We start from the raw sequence: 18,384 nt of genomic DNA on the forward strand, positions 1-18,384 counted from the left end.
ATACACGTCAATTACCGTATTTTACGCACGAAAAGGCGCACCTAAAAGCCTTTCATTTTCTCAAAAACCGACAGTGCGCCTTATAATCCAGTGCGCCTTATATACGGATCAATAGTGAGCCGCAAGAGGTCTCGCAACTACGGGAAGCAGCCGCCGACTCCATATTCTCCCGTAGAAGAAGTAGCGCGCGGTGCATGCTGGGATATATGACTGCTTGCATTTTCATTTCCGTGTGTGTGTGTGTGTGTGTGTGTGTAGACCCAAAAACGGCTCCATTCAAGAGACATGCTTACGACGCAGAGTTTAAACTCAAGGCAGTAAGTCATGCAGTAGAACATGGGAAAAGAGCAGCAGCGAGAGAATTCAACATTAACGGATCAATTGTACTGAAGTGGAGGAAGAAACAAGATGACCTGCGGTGAGTAAAGAAGACTAAACACAGTTTCTGAGGAAACAAAGCGAGATGGCTACAGTTAGAGGACAAACTTGAACAGTGGGTTGTTGAACAAAGAGTGTGTGAGTGAATTTTGCGCTTAAAATCAATGAATTTAGAGGCGGTCCTTCTCGGTGCTTTCGTTTTATGAAACGTTTTGAACTGTGACGAATGGAGTTGGTAAAACATTGTTTTCAACAAAGGCGGCGCAAATACCGGTAAGAGCTACCGGTACGTACGGTACCGTATTGTGAATGCACTCCCTTCTTTTGGGAGTGAACGGAGTCGTCAGAACGTTGGTTTGTATTCTATTAATAAAGTTTGATTGTTTTGTTGACAGCTTTTAATCTATGCGCCTTATAAGGCGGTGTGCCTTATATATGAATTTTTTTTTTTTTTTAAACAGACCATTCATTGAAGGTGCGCCTTATAATCCGGTGCGCCTTATAGTGCGGAAAATACGGTAGATGTGCATGTGTCGGAATCCTCAAAACAAACATTTGAAGTAAGTTCATGTTAAATTCTATTTTTACACGTCCTGCGATTTTTACTAATCCACCACCGACAGCATGTTCATGCAGGTTTTTTTTTTTTTCTCCCCCCCCTTTTTCATGCTCACCAGTAAGGAGCGCAGGATCCTCCGCAGGCCCTCGTAGTCCTTCTCCGTGAGCGGGGTAAAAACCGTCATGGCGTCTTCCGTTGATTGACACTGCGGGCACACGTACTCGTCGATGTGGTTGGCTTCGCTCTGCAGGATTCCCACACAGCGGCCGTGGTACCAGTTCTGACACCGATCGCAGCCGATGTAGAACCTGGAAAAACAAGAGATGTTTTACATTCGTGGTCGCTATGCTAACGTCGTTTTTAAATACCGCAAGAAATTAAGCTTGGATAAAACTCTGCGGTGAGTATAATGGGAAGTTAACCTTTTTTTTAAAGACAGTAATAAGATTTTTTTTTCCCCACTGAACAATTAAAAAGGGAAAACAAACGATTTAACAGAAATGAAAACCAGTGGATTAAAAAAAAAATAATAATAATTTTTAATGAACCGTAATTTCCGGACTATTGAGCGCACCTCAATATAAGCCGCACCGGCTAGCCGATCGCTACCTCCAGCTTCCTCCTGCACACTAAAACCGTCAAAGTCGTCTTCTTACGTGTCGGAGGTGAACGGACTCAGAATTTCCCGATCATTTCATCGGTCCGATGTGACGAGGATAAACGTTTTAGCGGCGTGAAGCTCGTTAGCGTCCCCCACCCAAAGTCCATATATTAGCCGCATCATTGTTTACGTGAAAAAAGTTGCGGTTTAACGTCCGGAAATTAGGGTATGTTTCAATGAGCACTGTCATTTAAAATATTTTTATTATAAACTGGTGACCCTATCTAGTCGATGGGTTCCTTCCTCGGATTGAAAATCGATTCCCTGCCCCATCGATTAGTGATTTGAATGCTACTAAAAGAGGATTTTGTACGACGGGTAAAGTGAAGTGAAGCCAGGATGGATAGGACTCACACAGAAGGATATATTCACATCTTTCTTGAAAAACCTCTGGTTGCTCACTTCATTTTTCTTTTTTTTTTTTTTCGTCATTTCAATAAATCCATAAAATGATCCAGCTTGAGGATTGCAACAATTTCTCCAGGTTTTGTTATACTACCGTTACAATAATGTTATAGTGCAACAAGAAATGCAATTTCTTGGGCAGCTGCCTGCCAGAGTTTCTCCTAACCTTAGGGTCTCTTTTTCCTACATTTTCTACTTTTTTTTTTTCTATTTACTTCTTCTTGCTGTCTTTCCTACCTGAGGCTATCAGACTTTTTAATTCCTCTTCCTTCAGCCGCAGGGAATATTCAAATCTTTGTACTTAGGACCTTAAAACACTTTATAGCCTTGACTTTGACACTTTATAGTTTTATTTGCAGTGTGTGTGTGTGTTTGTGTATGTCTTAGTCAAAAAAAAAAAAACAACCCAAGCTTACTGTTCTGTACATTTCCTGTGCATCTTGTATTTGCAAGTGTTATTTGCAGTCCCTGTGTCCTCTATTGTAAGTCGCTTTGGATAAAAGCGTCTGCCAAATGTAATGTAATGTAATGTAAATTATTTGTATTTCTTATTCTCCCTCCCTCCCTTTTTTTTTTTTTTACTGTTTATACAATTTCCTACTATTGTTTATTATTGTTATGTTTTGCTCGAAACTCTGGCACAACAATTTCCTTCGGGATACGTAAAGTTGTTCTTATTTAATCAAAGTGGCTCTGACTTTTGCTCTTTGCTGTCAGTGAATCCGCTGATTATTTACAAGATTCTACAATGGCAACAGGAGCTGAGAGAGAGAGGGTCGCGACAAACACACACACAAACACACACTGCGGCGTCTCCTTACTGGGACTCGTCGTACGGCGTCTGGCAGATGCAGTACAGCTCTTCGGTGCTTCCCTCCTGTCCACGTTTACACTCCATGCAGATGTAGTCATCCATTTTCTTGGCCTCCTTCTCCGTGATGCCCACGCAGTCGCCGTGATACCAGTTGGTGCACAAGTCGCAGCCGATGTAGAACCTCGGGAGAGAACCGCAAGGTGTTGCTCGGACAATCACGGGAATGCGGGATGCACACTTTGGGTTTAAGAACGTAAACACCAACGATGCTCGCAATGTCTCTTAGCTTAGCCTCTTAGCTCAATGCGTGACTGCTACGTATTGTTATGAGGTAAATTTAGGTTAAGTGTTTTCTGGTTGAAATCATATGCTCTACATATCAGAGGTGAACCGTAAAGAACTTAAAACCTCTGATTAAAAGTATCATTTTAATCAACATATTTGCCATCGCAGTTTGGGGTCTTTAAGGAAAAAAAAAAAAACAATAGCAATTTATGACATCTTGTATGGGTGTTGTCATGCATGTCATAAATTGCTATTGCTAACAGTCACTAAAAAACAAACAAACAAAACAAAGGGAGTTACTGCGAGACTCAACATGCGACTTAATGTTTGTGCAGATATAATAGCATGTTATAATAAGACGTTTAAAAGGTAATTATAATGCAGTTTAACAACCTCACAGGCATTGCGTTGATATTGCGTTTAACAACCAGATTCGAGTTTAAAACCTCTGATTAAAGTATAATTTTAATCAACATATTTCTTTCAATATTGTATTGTCACGTCATTGTAAATACAATGACCTGAACGAGTCTTGTTTTTTTCTCTTTATTATTATTAAATAAATAAAATTAAAAATAGTAGCAATCCGCAGCACCACAGTCCTTCTGACTGGTTGAATTTTAGTTTCTGATCTCAAACTCATGATCTGGGATGTTATAACCAACACTTCTGCTGTCTATTGAAAACAGTCACCACTATAAGATTGCAATGTTGTCCTTCTGTGCTTTGTTATGCAAACAAACAAAACAAAACAAAAACTAGATGTGTTTACTGCAAGCAATAAATCACCGTACTTGGTCTCGTCATAAGGAGTTTTGCAGATGCAGTAGAGCTTGGTGTCCCTCTTGCTCTCCTTGGCGCTTGTCGTCGAGATCATCTTCTTCTTCTTGGACTTGGCTGACGGCAACGTCGTCGTCGCCTCCCGTTCCTCCTCGCGTTTCCTTTTATGCGCGGATGTGACCGTCGTGGTGAGCTGGTGCTGAGCGTGCATGCGCGCTTCTGTGTGTTGCTGTTGCCCGTGGGCGGCGGCGGCGGCGGCGGTGGCGGCGGCGGCGGCAGTAGCGGCGGCTGCAAGGGCAGCCTGTTGGGCTGCAGCCTGAGCCTTCTCCTTCTCCTTCCTCATCCGCAGCAGGTCCATCTTTAGCTCCTCCTGAAGAAGAACACGCCCGGGAGACATATTTGTCACTTGAACCTTCTTCATTTGCCGCAGACTTTAGGCTATTTCTTTGGTTTAGCTACTAGTAACCCACCTGCGCCTCTAGCTGCAGCTCCTTATCGAGAAGTGCCCGTTTTTTCAAGATCTCCATTTTGAGGCTCTCCTTGTGCCTATAAAGTAGCGAGGAGAGTTTGCTGGCGTTGGCCAACCTCTTCTTCGCCTCCACCACTTCCTCCTTCTTCCTCCTTTTTGCAGCCTGTCTCTCATCCTTGTCTATCCGGTCCAGGATGTACTTCATCACCTGATTGCAAACGATCATCCTGGACAGATATATATAAATTGAGAGAATAAAAACAGAAAAACCTGAGGTCAGTGATGCATATCTTCATCAAAGAGAATAGCACCGTATTTTCACGACTATAAGGCGCACACAAGTCTTAGTGCTTTCTTCAAAATGTGCGCCTGTGTGTGTTGTTGTTGTAAGACAGACGTAGTAGAGGACGCCATGAGAACGTTAAAGGGGGAAGTGTGGGCGTTGATTGTATATAAAACCCGCGCCTTATAATCAGGTGCGCCTTATGGTCGTGAAAATACGGTACATAAGAACATTATGCAGAACATCGTTGTTTTAACAACCCTGAAAACAGCAAAGAGACACGCTTATGAAGCACAGTTTAAACTGAAGGCCATCGGCTACGCGGAGCAACATGGAAATCGGGGGGAATCGAGAGATTTTCAGACTAATGAATTGATGGCTTGCGAGTGGAAGACGCTGGAGAACGGGCTCCTACGAGTCAAAAAGACGCAGCTGAGTTTCCCCGGACATAAGACGAGGTGACCCAAGTTGGAAGAAAGACTCGAGCAGTGGATCATCGAGCAACGAACGAATGTGAACCGCTGAGATTACGGCAGCAAGCAGCTTGGGAGCGATGTATGACCGATGGAGACCACGGTTTCACTAAGAGTGGAAGGCAGCGCAGGGCGAGTTACGCCACAATTTGCGAATGGATTGTAGATGCTCGGGGCTAACGTGTCTGCTGGCACTGCTGTTCCAGCTTTCGCAAAAGTCGGCATCGTTTCCGAGGAGGGAAGAAAGTGAACCTGGCATGTTTGATGGAGATTTAGTGCAAGATGAGGACTTCGATGGGTTCGATCAATGACGATTACCGGTAAAAAAATGTGAATACCAAATTCAGTTTAGCTCCCGCTCTACTTTTAAATACGCAGACTTGTATGCTTGTGTGTTGTTGTTGTTCTGAGGCGGACGTAGTAGAGGACACCATGAGAACGTTAAAGGGGGAAGTGTGGGCGTGGATTGTATATAAAACCCGCGCCTTATAATCAGGTGCGCCTTATGGTCGTGAAAATACGGTACATTAGAACAGACCCCTGAAAGTAGTAGAAAAATCAAGGTTATCTCCACAGCAGAAGAAATACCGAAGAAAAGATCCAAATTTGGCTCAGGCAGTTTAAGATTGTTCCTTAAACAAATAAACAAGTAGAAAAACTCAGAAATTCAGATGGGCAGGGGAAAATCAAAAATGATTAATAACCAACAGATTCACTTCTGAATGTGTACAACTAAATTTCTGCGTTTCTCTGAGCACGGATCCATGAGGCATCTTGAGGCCGAGGAGTTGGAACCAAATACCGTGTAACTGCATATTTCAGGTTTTATTCTGGCTCGCGGCTTTCCGCTCTCTAGATCTTTCCCTTCTTTGCTGCGAACTATCAAATGATCGGCTTCAATTTTAAACAAATAAATCCGTTGCTGTTGAGCAGGTAACATCTTTTCGAGACGCGGAAGTGCCAAAACAGTCGCGACAAGTCACATGCTGCCAGAATTAATGAAGCTGCGAACCGAAGATGGATGCTACTGTGTCATGATCTCTGTGAGAGAGGAGCGAAGTCACACTGCCGCCCGCGTGTTGCACAGATGTCGAATTAGAATTGAGGTTTTTCAGTGTTTATTAGTGTTAGGCTTGTTAAAATGGGAGTGGCGTTGAGGGCTGGACGACGTGTTTGGGGAGTGAAGACCTGGAAGCCTCGCTGCTCCTGTAAACATGGGAAGCAGCGGCTCAAATATTGTACACACACACACACACACACACACACACACACAGATGCTAGTTGAAAGAAAAGTGCCGAAAGTGTGGGTTGGGATCCACTGGGTGGGTCGTGAGACACAGGCGAGGCGCGGGGGAGGAGATTTTTGAACATTAAGTACATTGGCTAAAAATCTTTGCGGGTTTCTTTTTCATTATTTTTACAGATTGGAACGTCATATTTGTTCGTGTCGTCCAACTTTCAAAACATAAACAGGGGATCGGGGAAAAAAAAAAACAACTAAAATGAATCAAGACTATTATTAAATAAAAAAAAAATGTAAATAAATAAATAAATAAAAAAATAAAAAAATATATATATATTATATTTTTTAATTATATATATATATATATATATATTTTTTAATTATTATTATTTATTTTTTTTATTATTATTTTATTTTTTGTAAAATAAATAAATAAAAATAAATAAATAAAAATAAAATTACCATTAATATGACCATATATATATATAAAATATATATATATATATATATATAAAATAAAATTAAAAAAAAATCAGCTAAAAATGAGAAAGAATCAACCTTAAAATTATGGCATTTTTAATATGACATTAAAAAAGGTGCACTTAGAATTAGATGAGTATGATTTGTGTTCAGGATCACAAGATTAATATGTGGAGTAATACTAAGCTTTTCAAATAATATTATCGCTGCCTGCATTTTCTCAAAATCCCGCATAAACATATTACGGTAAATCTAGAAAATTTGTGGCTCGGCGTGAAGAGTATGTTCACTTGTGTTTGCTAACATTCGCGGGTGAGATCGAAAACTCTTGCAACAACACGCCTTGTTCAGTGTGTGTTGGTGTGAGCGACGCGCAAGAACACACCCGTGGCCGTCGAGGTCAAAGACGGGGCCGGTGTGCATGTGGAAGACATGAACGCCAGGCGCCACGAAAACATATGCGAACTGATGTCAGGACTTTTACGGTCATTAATAAGAGAATTGTGTTTTGGAGAAAACATGTATGTGTGTGTGTGTGTGTGTGTGTGTGGTGAAATGAAGACATGGAAAACGGATAGAAAAAAATAAGCAGAAAGTCACACAACAGACAGGGCTGCCGTGGTGAAGTCACAGTAGTCTGGGTTTGGTATTTCAGGTCTGTGTGAATGGGCACAGTGTTGACACACCTTACTGTGGACACAGACACATGCTTGTCAGAGTCAGCTATAGGTCAGACAGACCATAATCTTTCTTTAACATTAAAAAAAAAAAAAAAGAGAAGGCTAAAGAAAAAAAGAAAAAACTTGAAGAAAGAGATCAATACGATTAATCTTGGTTGAGTTCATTGAGACCCAGAGAAGGCCTGACCAAATTGTAAAAGTTTGCTTGTCTCTTCCTGATATGATACTCTAATAACACACTTCTTTGTGAAAACTATTGGACACACACACACACGCAGCTGACCTCTGATTCTCTTCTCTCTCTGCAGGGGTCATGGTCTTCTTCTGCTTCAGATGCTCGATCACAGCATTTTGCTTCATCACCACCTGGGATATCGATGCAGAAAAAAAGTCGGCGCAGAAAAAAAGTCGGCGCAAGTACGCTATAGCGATTAAAAAAAATCAAAATAATAAAATTAAAAAAATATATATATATATATGAATATATAATGTATAATATAATATAAAAATATATAACGTAAAAATATATATAAAAAATATGATACTCAAATGATATCCGTAACAATGATCCAAACGAATTACCATCATTAATATGACCAATTTGGCTGAAGATCACAAAAGGGTTCCTTATCTTAGTGTATGCACACACACACATGCACAGGCACTGTCTAATAATACACTGCTCAAAAAAATAAAGGGAACACTTAAAAAACACATCCTAGATCTAAATGAATGAAATATTCTTATGAAATACTTTGCTCTTTACACAGTTGAATGTGCTGACAACAAAATCACACAAAAATGATCCATGGAAATCAATTGTATCAACCCATGGAGGTCTGGATTAGGAATCACACTCAAAATTAAAGTGTAAAAACAAACTCCAGGCGGATCCAACTTTGATGTAACGTCCTTAAAACAAGTCAAAATGAATCTGTGTTGCTTCCTGAGTGGACACTATGATTTCACACAAGTGGGATTGACTTGGAGTTACATTGTGTTGTTCAAGTGTTCCCTTTATTTTTTCGAGCAGTATATTTTTAATAGAGAGTTGGGGGATGGTGACAATGTTTTATCACGTCCGCACCTGTTTCTGTATGATGTCGCTCTGGCTGGCTGCATTGAGGGCTTGTTCTCTCTTGGCTTCCGCTGCTTGTCGCTTCTTCTGCTGCTGCTGCTCTCTGATTTGCTGGATCCTCTGCAGCTGCTCTTGGACAGAAGCTGCCTGGATGGTCACCACGTTCCCGATCTGCACGGACGGCGGGGTGCGATGAAGAACGACACAATTCCACCTCAACGTCAAACCTGACCCCCGCGCTGTGATCGTACTTGGGCGATTATCAGAAATTTGGGGTTTCACCCGTCAGTAAAAAAAAAAAAAAAAAAAAAGTTCAATGAACATCTCAACTAGTTGCTCGGACAATCACGGGAATGCGGGATGCACACTTTGGGTTTAAGAACGTAAACACCAACGATGCTCGCAATGTCTCTTAGCTTAGCCTCTTAGCTCAAAGCGTGACTGCTACGTATTGTTATGAGGTAAATTTTGGTAAAGTGTTTTCTGGTTGAAATGATATGCTCTACATATCAGAGGTGAACCGTAAAGAACTTAAAACCTCTGATTAAAAGTATAATTTTAATCAACATATTTGCCATCACAGTTTAGGGTCTTTAAGTCTTTGTAGTTACTGCTAACAGTTAGCTAACAGTTAGCTGCTAACTGGCTATTCTTCCTTCTTTCTACTTTATCTATTACTGTTATGTTTTTGTACTTGAAACTCTGGCACAACAATTTCCTTCGGGATTAATAAAGTTGTTCTCATCTCATCTCATCTCAAGGAAAAAAAAATCAATTGCAATTTATGACATCTTGTATGGGTGTTTTCATGCATGTCATAAATTGCTATTGCTAACAGTCACTAAAAAAAAAACAAACAAAACAAAGGGAGTTACTGCGAGACTCAACATGCAAGTTACTGTTTGTGCAGATAGAATAGCATGTTGTAATAAGACGTTTAAAAGGTAATTATAATGCAGTTTAACAACCTCACAGGCATTGGTGGATGAACAATAACCAAAGTAGCCGGGGTGTGACATTTAAGAGAATATTTTCCGATAATTCTGCAACTCCCATTGCGATTTCCTTTAAAGGTACTGCAACGTTTCGGGCTGGCAGCACTACCTGTCCTCCCTGAGCTGATGTAGACCCGCTCTGTTGTATCTGGATGGGAAGCTGCAGTTTGATATGCTGTGGCAGAGATGCTCCACCCTGCTGGGCCTGCAGCTGGGCCAGCACCTGCAGCCACGACACAAAATCCACACACAGAAAACTGCTAAAACACCAATTTTGTTTGCAGATTGGTAGGAAAAGTGTGCTATTAAACATGCTTCTCAAAGTCTGGGTTTGAATGTGCATTTTGAGTCTTTTTTTTTTGGGGGGGGGGGGGGGGGGGGGGGGAATGAAAACAAAAGCCTACTTTTATTGGAAATCATACGGAGCTAACTGAGACGTTTCGGGGAAACCTCATCTTTCTATTAAACTGCATTAGTACCGCAAAGACGAAGGTTATCGTACGCTCCGCGTACCTGTACTTGCTGCTGTAGTCCAGACACGCTGATGAGCTGGGGGGTCTGCTGCACCTGCAGCTGGCCAGCTCCTCCCTGCGTTTTCACTTGCAGTGACGTGGGAGACTGGATGGGCATTTGGGCCTGAGTCTGGGGGGGTAACTGGCCTTGGGGAGTAGCCGACAGCAGGGTACCCGTGGTGGCCAGGGGAGATGCCCCTGCTGGAACCGGAGCGGCGGCCTGCTGAGCGGGCTGGGCTGGTGCTTTGGCGGGGGTGGAATTAGGCTGGCCGAGGACTGTTGTGGCTGTCGTCGGAAAAGAGGTCGGGTCAAACGAAAAGTGAGGGTAAGAGTTTGTCAACACCATTTTGAGCACCACTCTTGGGTATGCAAGATGTAAGCATGCAAGGAGCCTATAAAGATTATAGGAAAGAACACAAATGTACTACCTGAAATCGTAAATAAAGAAAAGGCTGCTTATTCTATTCTTTTCACTTTAGCTCACAATTTTTTACATTCACTGTTTACATTAAAATTATGATTCGGAGCTGTTACGTTGCAGGGTTGGGAAATTGTATAAAGCAGGGTTGGGCAAACTTTTTGGCTCAGGGGCCGAATTGACTTTTAAGATTTACATATTAAAAAAAAAAAAACGCATTTGTTTTAAAGTCTTCTCCTACATATCAGACTCGTCTGACATTTGGTTTGAAAATAAAACCAGCTCGGTTTCGAAGGCTCTGCCGTTTGCTTTGCACAAACCATTTTTTCCCTCGTAGCTTCACATCCGACTCATTCTAGTGTGTCAGTATTTCCACGGTAAAGGCTAAATGACAAAGCTAAATCTGTGCCATTCAGCTCTGGAAATTTCTCAAGTAGTTCCAAAAATGAAATAATCTCCTGTTTGAGCCCCCACATTCATTGATCCAATCATTCAATGGATCCAATCTTTTTTGGGCCGGCTTAAAAAGACCAACGGGCCGGATGTGGCCCGCGGGCCGGACGTTTGCCCACCCCTGGTATGAAGGTGGCGCTGGAGGATGCGGGCAAATTGTTATCAAAACGAAACCATGATTCGCGCTTAATTCTCGTGATACCTGTGCTTGGTGTGGACGTAGCGGCTGAGGCCAGGGGCGTGAAGAGGAAACGCTGCACTTGACCGTTGGGCAACGCCGCCTGCATTAATTGCTGGCCGGGTCCCGGGATGACGGTGACTCCGTGAGGTATGATCTGCAGCTGACCGGTGGTCTGACCTTGACCCTGAACCATCACCGTCAGGGCCTGTTGGCCAGCGCCGACCCCTGCCTGCCGATCCACGCCGGACGCCGCTTGTTGCTTCTGCGGAGGGAAGGGAGTTCGTGCGTAGATAAACTAGTCATACGATATCGTTGATTTGTGTAAATTGTGTACGGCAGTGGTTCTTAGCCTGGGTTCGGTGAGCTAAATAGCTAAATAGCTCGGCTATTGCGCTCAATAGTCAACTTGTGACTGTCGTGATGGTACATTGTGTGATTTCTTTCTTAATATTTGAATCCCTTCGTACTAATTAAGTCGAGCAAAAACAGAAAGCGGTTGGACAAATATGTAAAACATGGATTCAGCATCCTAACTGTTTTTTGTGTGAAAATCACATTTCGCTGGTTTTGTTCTTCAAACACATTCAACAGTAAAACATATATTTGAAAATTTTGAAAAATCATATTCTATTTTCCCAATAAAGAATGCGCATATAAACCTGATGGGGTTAAGTACCTCAACCACTGCTGTACGTTAAGGTGCATTGAGCTAGCATGATGCTCTAATCGAATGAAATCCATGTAACGAAAGCAGAGGAAAAAAAAAAAGTTTATCCTAAAGTGAAACTTAAAAACAGATGGTTCATTATTCAATAAGTTCCCATCAAAGTGTGTTTTGTCAGGCTGTGATTAAAAACAACTGCGAAAAGGTGATTTCTACAGGGCAATGTCCCTATTCATACAGGACTGTCACAGGAAATTAGAATATTGTGATAAAGTTCTTTATCTTCTGTAATGCAATTACAAAAACAAAAATGTCATACATTCTGGATTGATTACAAATCAACCGAAACATTGCGAGCCTTTTTATCATTTTAATATTGCTGATTATGAATCCTATCTCAAAATATTAGAATATCATGAAAAAGTAAGTTTTGTTTTTTAATGATACTACTTTATCATGATAGTCTAATATTTTGAGATTGGATTTTTGAGTTTTCTTAAGATGTAAGCCATAATCAGCGATATTAAAATAATAAAAGGCTTGCAATATTTCAGTTGATTTGTAATGCATCCAGAATGTATGACATTTTTGTTTTTGCAATTGCATTACAGAAGATAAAGAACTTTTATCACAATATTCTAATTTTCTGAGACAGTCCTGTATTTAACACCAGTGCTTCCGTCACTTACCTGTGCAAGCTGTGTGAGCTGCGCCAGGCTCAGTTTAACCTGGCCTTGCCCTTGTGGCCGTGGCGCGCCGGGTGGCGTTTGGCCAGATGCCTGTCCCGCTATGGTGGGACTGGCTGCCCCCTGACCGGTCACCGTGGCAACGGGGCTGGCTCCGGATACAGCGGTGGACACGGCCTGGCCACGAATTATCTGTGTCATTACTTGCTGACCGCCTTGACCTGAGGATAAAAAATAAAGACAATTAAAAAAAATAAATAAATAAAATTCTTCCCAACATTTCATTTCATTTATTGGTTTATTAGGACCGTGTACATTAAGCACAGAGGCAGAGACGTTTGCACCAGATTGTAGCTCATAGCTTATTTCCATCTGTAGTCCTGAGAAGACAATGTAAAACGGTGCAAATAGACAACATATACAAAATAAAAAAAATAGACAATAAAATAACTTTACAATATATAAACAGGTGATAAAATAATTACACTGCTCAAAAAAAAAATAAAGGGAACACTTAAAAAACACATCCTAGATCTAAATGAATGAAATATTCTTATGAAATACTTTGCTCTTTACACAGTTGAATGTGCTGACAACAAAATCACACAAAAATGATCCATGGAAATCAATTGTATCAACCCATGGAGGTCTGGATTAGGAATCACACTCCAAATTAAAGTGTAAAAACAAACTCCAGGCGGATCCAACTTTGATGTCATGTCCTTAAAACAAGTCAAAATGAATCCGTGTTGCTTCCTGAGTGGACACTATGATTTCACACAAGTGTGATTGACTTGGAGTTACATTGTGTTTTTCAAGTGTTCCCTTTATTTTTTTGAGCAGTATATTTTGCAAGTTGAAAATGCAATGTATAATGTGATCTAATGTAATGAAATGTAATTTAATGTTGTGACATTATTAGTTTGGTCATCTGGGGCGAAATACCTGTCTGGTATTGTTAGCGTGAGCATGTTTGGTGCGCCAGAATCCAATTTTTGACAGCCCGTGTAAAGGTGTAAAAATCAGTCATGTTCTTTAGATCAGTGTTTCCCAAACACACATTAGTGCACCGTGAGAGATCATCAGGTGTGCCGTGGAAAAATGCCCACTTTCACCTGATTGGTCCGAAAATTATTTATCCAACGCAAATAACGTGTCTTCCTATGTCTATTTGGGCAGCGCGCCCCTTCGATGGCAACAAATAGTGAATTAACCCGTGCATCTGTGTATCAGAGTGATTAGTGACGCTTTGCGTGAAACATTTTTAAGATAAAAAGTACTTGTATCTGCGTAAACAAACAGGCAGCGTTGTTGAAAACTACCAAGACGAGTGAGAGAGCAGTGAAAGCTTGCTGCAAAGTTGCCGAACTCATCTCTAAATCCAAACAGCCACACATCGTAGCAAAACATTAATACTACCTGCCGGCAAAATCACTATAGAAGAAATGCTCGGCTCTGGCGTTGATAAAGAAATAGCCCGAGTTCTCTCAAATAATACCATTTTCAGAAATATTGATGACATGTCTTCGGACATTGCAAAAAAGTGTTGCGGAAAAGTTGCACATCAGTGGGAAATTTGCATTGCAACTTGATGAATCTACAGATATTAGATATATTAGATTTCACACTAAGTAAATTGAGACTACGGTTTCATTCTAATTCGTTAAAAACTGTTTTTGACATATTTATTTTGGTGGTGCGCCGTGTGATTTTTCGAATGTAAAATATGTGCCGTGGCTCAAAAAAGGCTGGGAAACACTGCTTCGGATTGTCTGGAAGCCCATTCCATTCTTTGATGGCTTTATAGGAAAAGGCAAATTTAGAAAAGGCAGACTTTTTTTTTAGGAACATCGCAGTCTCCTCTGGACACCGACCTTAACACTCGACTTGTGAGTTGAGAGCGAGACTTGATGTAGGTCTTAAGAGGAGGTGGGGCGGCGTTATGTAAAATGATGTAAAATTTTGCGGATCAGACGGATATCAGAGTATCTGATCGAGTTGTAAAAACTTAATATTTTGCATTTTTCCAAGACATGGCAATGATGGTAGTGCCTTGGCTTTTTATCCAGAATTTTCAAAAAAATGTATATACGTTCGGTATTGTAGCAACATGTAGAGAAAAAACATTCCCATTGAGTTGTTTACCTTGCTGGACCACGAGTGGTGTTCGCAGAATTGTCTTGCCCAAGGCTCCCGCCTGCTGGATTGGGGTTCGGATCACCGTCATCCCTGGACGTATCTGACCACCAGCTGCCATTACCTATATTGAGGGCGATGCAACTAGTTAATAATTTCAAAAGCCCTTCATAGAAAATGACAGGACAGTCTAAAATATACCATAAGTATGATATAATACAGCGGTCGGGAACCTATAGCTTGCGAGCCATATTCGGAAGAGTTTGAGTTGAAAAAAAAAAAAAAAATTGGAACTGATTTTAAGATACTTGTGATATTTCTTCATAATACTGTGTCATTTTAAAGTGAACAGTTTTGAGGATAAATTTCACGGGTCGCCCATCGGTCGAGTCGGGAACCGACGGCTTCCGAGCACGTCGTTGTGAAGGTGAAGAAATTAATTTGATCGGATAGCTAACTAGTTTATCCGCGTCAACCCTTATAACGTAAAAGATGGCGAAAAGAAAAAAAAAAAAGGTGATGATTACCGCGCATTCCGGGCTGGAGGAATTTGCATTTGGATCCGCGGTATGTCTAATATGCAGTGATAAAATTGAAACGGGCAAATATAAAGCGGCATTCGGAACAAATCCAGTGGCACCAGAGGTCGCGTTAAAAGTAATTCATATTTGATAAGAACAACTTTATTAATCCCGAAGGAAATTGTTGTGCCAGAGTTACAGAAAATATAACAGTAATAAATAATAAAAAGAAAAAGGCAGAATTAGAAATAAAAATAAACTATAGATTATAAAGTGTCTCAGTGAAACTATAAAGTGTCTTAGTAAACAAGTGATAAAACTATAAGTGTCTTAGTAACAAGTGAGGTGAGGAGTGCACAATAGTATGATAAAAGGAAAAATTGTAGTGAAGCTGTTATGAAATGAAATATTGCACAATTCTGAATATTGCACAGTGAAATGAAACATTGCACTTTTTTTTCTTTTTTTTTTTTTTTTTTTAAATACCATATGGCTCTCAATGAAATATACTTAGAAATATGTGACATGTATGGCTCTCCCAGTCAAAAAGGTTCCCGACCCATGATATAATAGAAAGACTATTAATCACTATGGAGGTTGTGTATTGTGGACATTGCTGAATAGATACAAATATCGACAAGTAGGCGGAAGACTGGAATACCTGTTGGGAGCCGGCGGCATTGGGCCTCACGCTGAGTGTGGCAGTGCGTGGCTGGAATGTGGTGTAGGTCTGGGCACTGCCTGCTGTGCTAGATGGGATGATTCCCAATACCTTTTGCTGAACCACACCTGTAGAAAAGTGGAGGATCGGTTGGTAGGGGTGAACCGAGTTTGCAGAAGAGCCGATTATTACTATCGGTTAAAAAAAACAGGGTACAATGAGGAGAAAAACTTGAATCCATTTATGTGTGAACTCTAATATCTCGCTGTCTGCGTGTCAGCTGAAGCGGTGAATTCTTGTCGAAATCTTCTCATTTCACCCCTCGTCCGAGAGGCTTCTTCGGAAATGACCTGGGCGACTGAGAGTTTCCACAGAAAAAAACAAACCGGTGGACTTCTGGGATGACGGGAAATCTGGGGTGGTTTGGATGTAAGAAGTTCTCAGTATCATCCAAAGAAAACATCAGGAGAATTCCACCTGTCCAGGATGGCGATATTAACGGACTATTAACGCAGCTGCGACTCTCCTCCATTTTCGTAGATATATCACCGTGCAACTTTAATAAGGTGGGGGGGTCGAATTTGAAATTGCGCAAACATTGAAGTCAAGAACCTTCTACTTTTGATTAGAGAGGTTCAATGCACGACTTTACACTGTTTCCTTAAATTCACAGCCAGGTTTCTTTTAAAGTGGTTTGCACGTTTAACTGCCGAGGTGCCAAAACTAAACTACCGTATTTTCACGACTATAAGGCGCACGTAAAAGTCTTTGATTTTCTTCAAAATGTGCTATAGAGCAGTGCTATAGTGCTATGTGCTATAGGACTTCGACGGGTTCGATTGATGACGATTACCGGTAAAAAAATGTGAATACCGATGTGTATACTCAGTTTCGCTCCCGCTCTATTTCTAAATACGCAGACTTGTATGCTTGTGTGTTGTTGTTGTAAGGCGGATGTGGCAGAGGCCAACATGGGAACGTTAAAGGGGGAAGTGTGGGCGTGGATTGTATATAAAACCCGCGCCTTTTAATCAGGTGCGCCTTATAATCAGGTGCGCCTTATAATCAGGTGCGCCTTATAATCAGGTGCGCCTTATGTGTGTGTTAAACACAGTAATGCCACACATAACTGAGACTGCGCCTTTTTGGTCGTGAAAATACGGTACTGTAACGTGTACCATTTTTTTTTCTTCTGTAGTGATTGATTTGGCATATTGTAATGGGATGACTGCGGACACCAACATAATGGCAATCTCATAAAGCTCATTACTTGCACAAATTGTCCCGTTAGATAAAATAGATCCCGGATAACATGCCATCAACTTATCCATAAGGACATCGGACTAGAGAAAGAGAGAGAGAAAAAGAAAAACGCTGCAAGAAAAAGAAGAGTTGGGTAAACGTCATTATTAAAAGCGCCCGCTGAAAGAACCAAGAGGGGTGATTCTGCGATGTGATACTTGTCATGTGATTTTTTGGTATTCGTATTCTTGATATTACACACCTTTCCAACATCAAAAAGACAAATTTAACAAGCTCACAGCCTGAATATCCCTAATACAATTATTGGTGCGAGGGAGCGGTTGCATATTACAAGTGAGCGGTTGTGCATCGACAAGGCTCAATACATTATCTGTGGGTTGCTCTCCTTGCACGACGGCCAGCTTTTGATCACGGCGACGGTAAATATTAGTCGAGCGGGTAAACAAAATCTTCAAAGGCTCACTGAAAGCTTAGTTGGGTTTCCCCCAACATATCTGAACGCGCTCATAAATTATTCATGAATCGGCTGGCTTTTTTTTTTTTTTTTCTTTTTTTCTCTCTTTTAAAAACTTCAATCCGACAAAGGGAGCGTTTCACGTTCGCCCGGTGAGCACATGCGAAAGCCGACGGGCGAAATGGAAACCGAGAGTGTCACTCTTTTTTTTTTTTTTTCCTTGGCGGCCGCTACCTTCTCGCTGCGTTTTTTGGAGCACGACCAAGCAGGTAAACCTATACATCAAGGGTCTCGCTCTTCAAACGGGGACCCGGTTGTAAGAGTTTGCTGCTCTGGACACACACACACACACATAGACAAAGATACCGACAGACACACACACACTGCTGTTTGGAGAGGTCGGGGAGTTGGGACTCCGCTGAGTGGAGAGTTACGCGTTTATTCAAAAAGACGGAGGGGAAAAAAGAAAAAAAAAGAAAAATGGAATCCCGCTATATAGAGAGCTACCTGTCTGGGATGCAGACCTCAGGGTAAACTTGTTTTCCTGCCTCACTTCCTTAAGGCCTTCCAAAAAAAACAGGGAGCCCCACAGTCATACTGGATAAATACACATGTCCATTAAACGCTTACACTCCACCTGAACTTAGGTTCTCCTTTGGTGTAACTTGAAAGGTAAGTAAAAATCGCTACGTTACTATAAGAATTTAATCAAAAATTTTTTGTTAAATTTCAGCAACTTTAGATGAAATTATATTGCATAATCGACCAGCGAATCTTTTGTTAATTTAGCTTTTAGACCGTATTAGTGGGCTCTTATCCAGCGGACGGCATTTTGGAATAGCTTGAGGAGAA

The 18,384-nt window shown here is 41.2% G+C and overlaps 1 protein-coding gene across 2 annotated transcripts in view; it reads right to left on the minus strand.

Moving 5' to 3' along the window:
- The window catches only part of LOC147228092 (nucleosome-remodeling factor subunit BPTF-like), a 56,488-nt gene that overhangs the window by 8,675 nt on the left and 29,429 nt on the right, over positions 1-18,384 (minus strand). For both annotated transcript variants that reach the window (XM_086156311.1, XM_086156310.1), the window contains 12 exons: positions 15,816-15,943; positions 14,643-14,757; positions 12,501-12,718; positions 11,169-11,409; positions 10,097-10,380; positions 9,693-9,806; positions 8,598-8,759; positions 7,794-7,876; positions 4,353-4,578; positions 3,897-4,252; positions 2,825-2,998; positions 1,053-1,245 (listed from right to left, as the gene is read on the minus strand). In XM_086156311.1, coding sequence (XP_086012437.1) covers positions 1,053-1,245; positions 2,825-2,998; positions 3,897-4,252; positions 4,353-4,578; positions 7,794-7,876; positions 8,598-8,759; positions 9,693-9,806; positions 10,097-10,380; positions 11,169-11,409; positions 12,501-12,718; positions 14,643-14,757; positions 15,816-15,943 — 2,294 coding nt within the window. The remainder of the gene's footprint in view (positions 1-1,052; positions 1,246-2,824; positions 2,999-3,896; positions 4,253-4,352; positions 4,579-7,793; positions 7,877-8,597; positions 8,760-9,692; positions 9,807-10,096; positions 10,381-11,168; positions 11,410-12,500; positions 12,719-14,642; positions 14,758-15,815; positions 15,944-18,384) is intronic.

This window comes from Fistularia commersonii, chromosome 12, assembly GCF_037954325.1.
Source record: "Fistularia commersonii isolate RoL2024-O1a breed Wild chromosome 12, RoL_Fcom_v1.0, whole genome shotgun sequence".
NCBI classification, from domain to species: domain Eukaryota; kingdom Metazoa; phylum Chordata; class Actinopteri; order Syngnathiformes; family Fistulariidae; genus Fistularia; species Fistularia commersonii.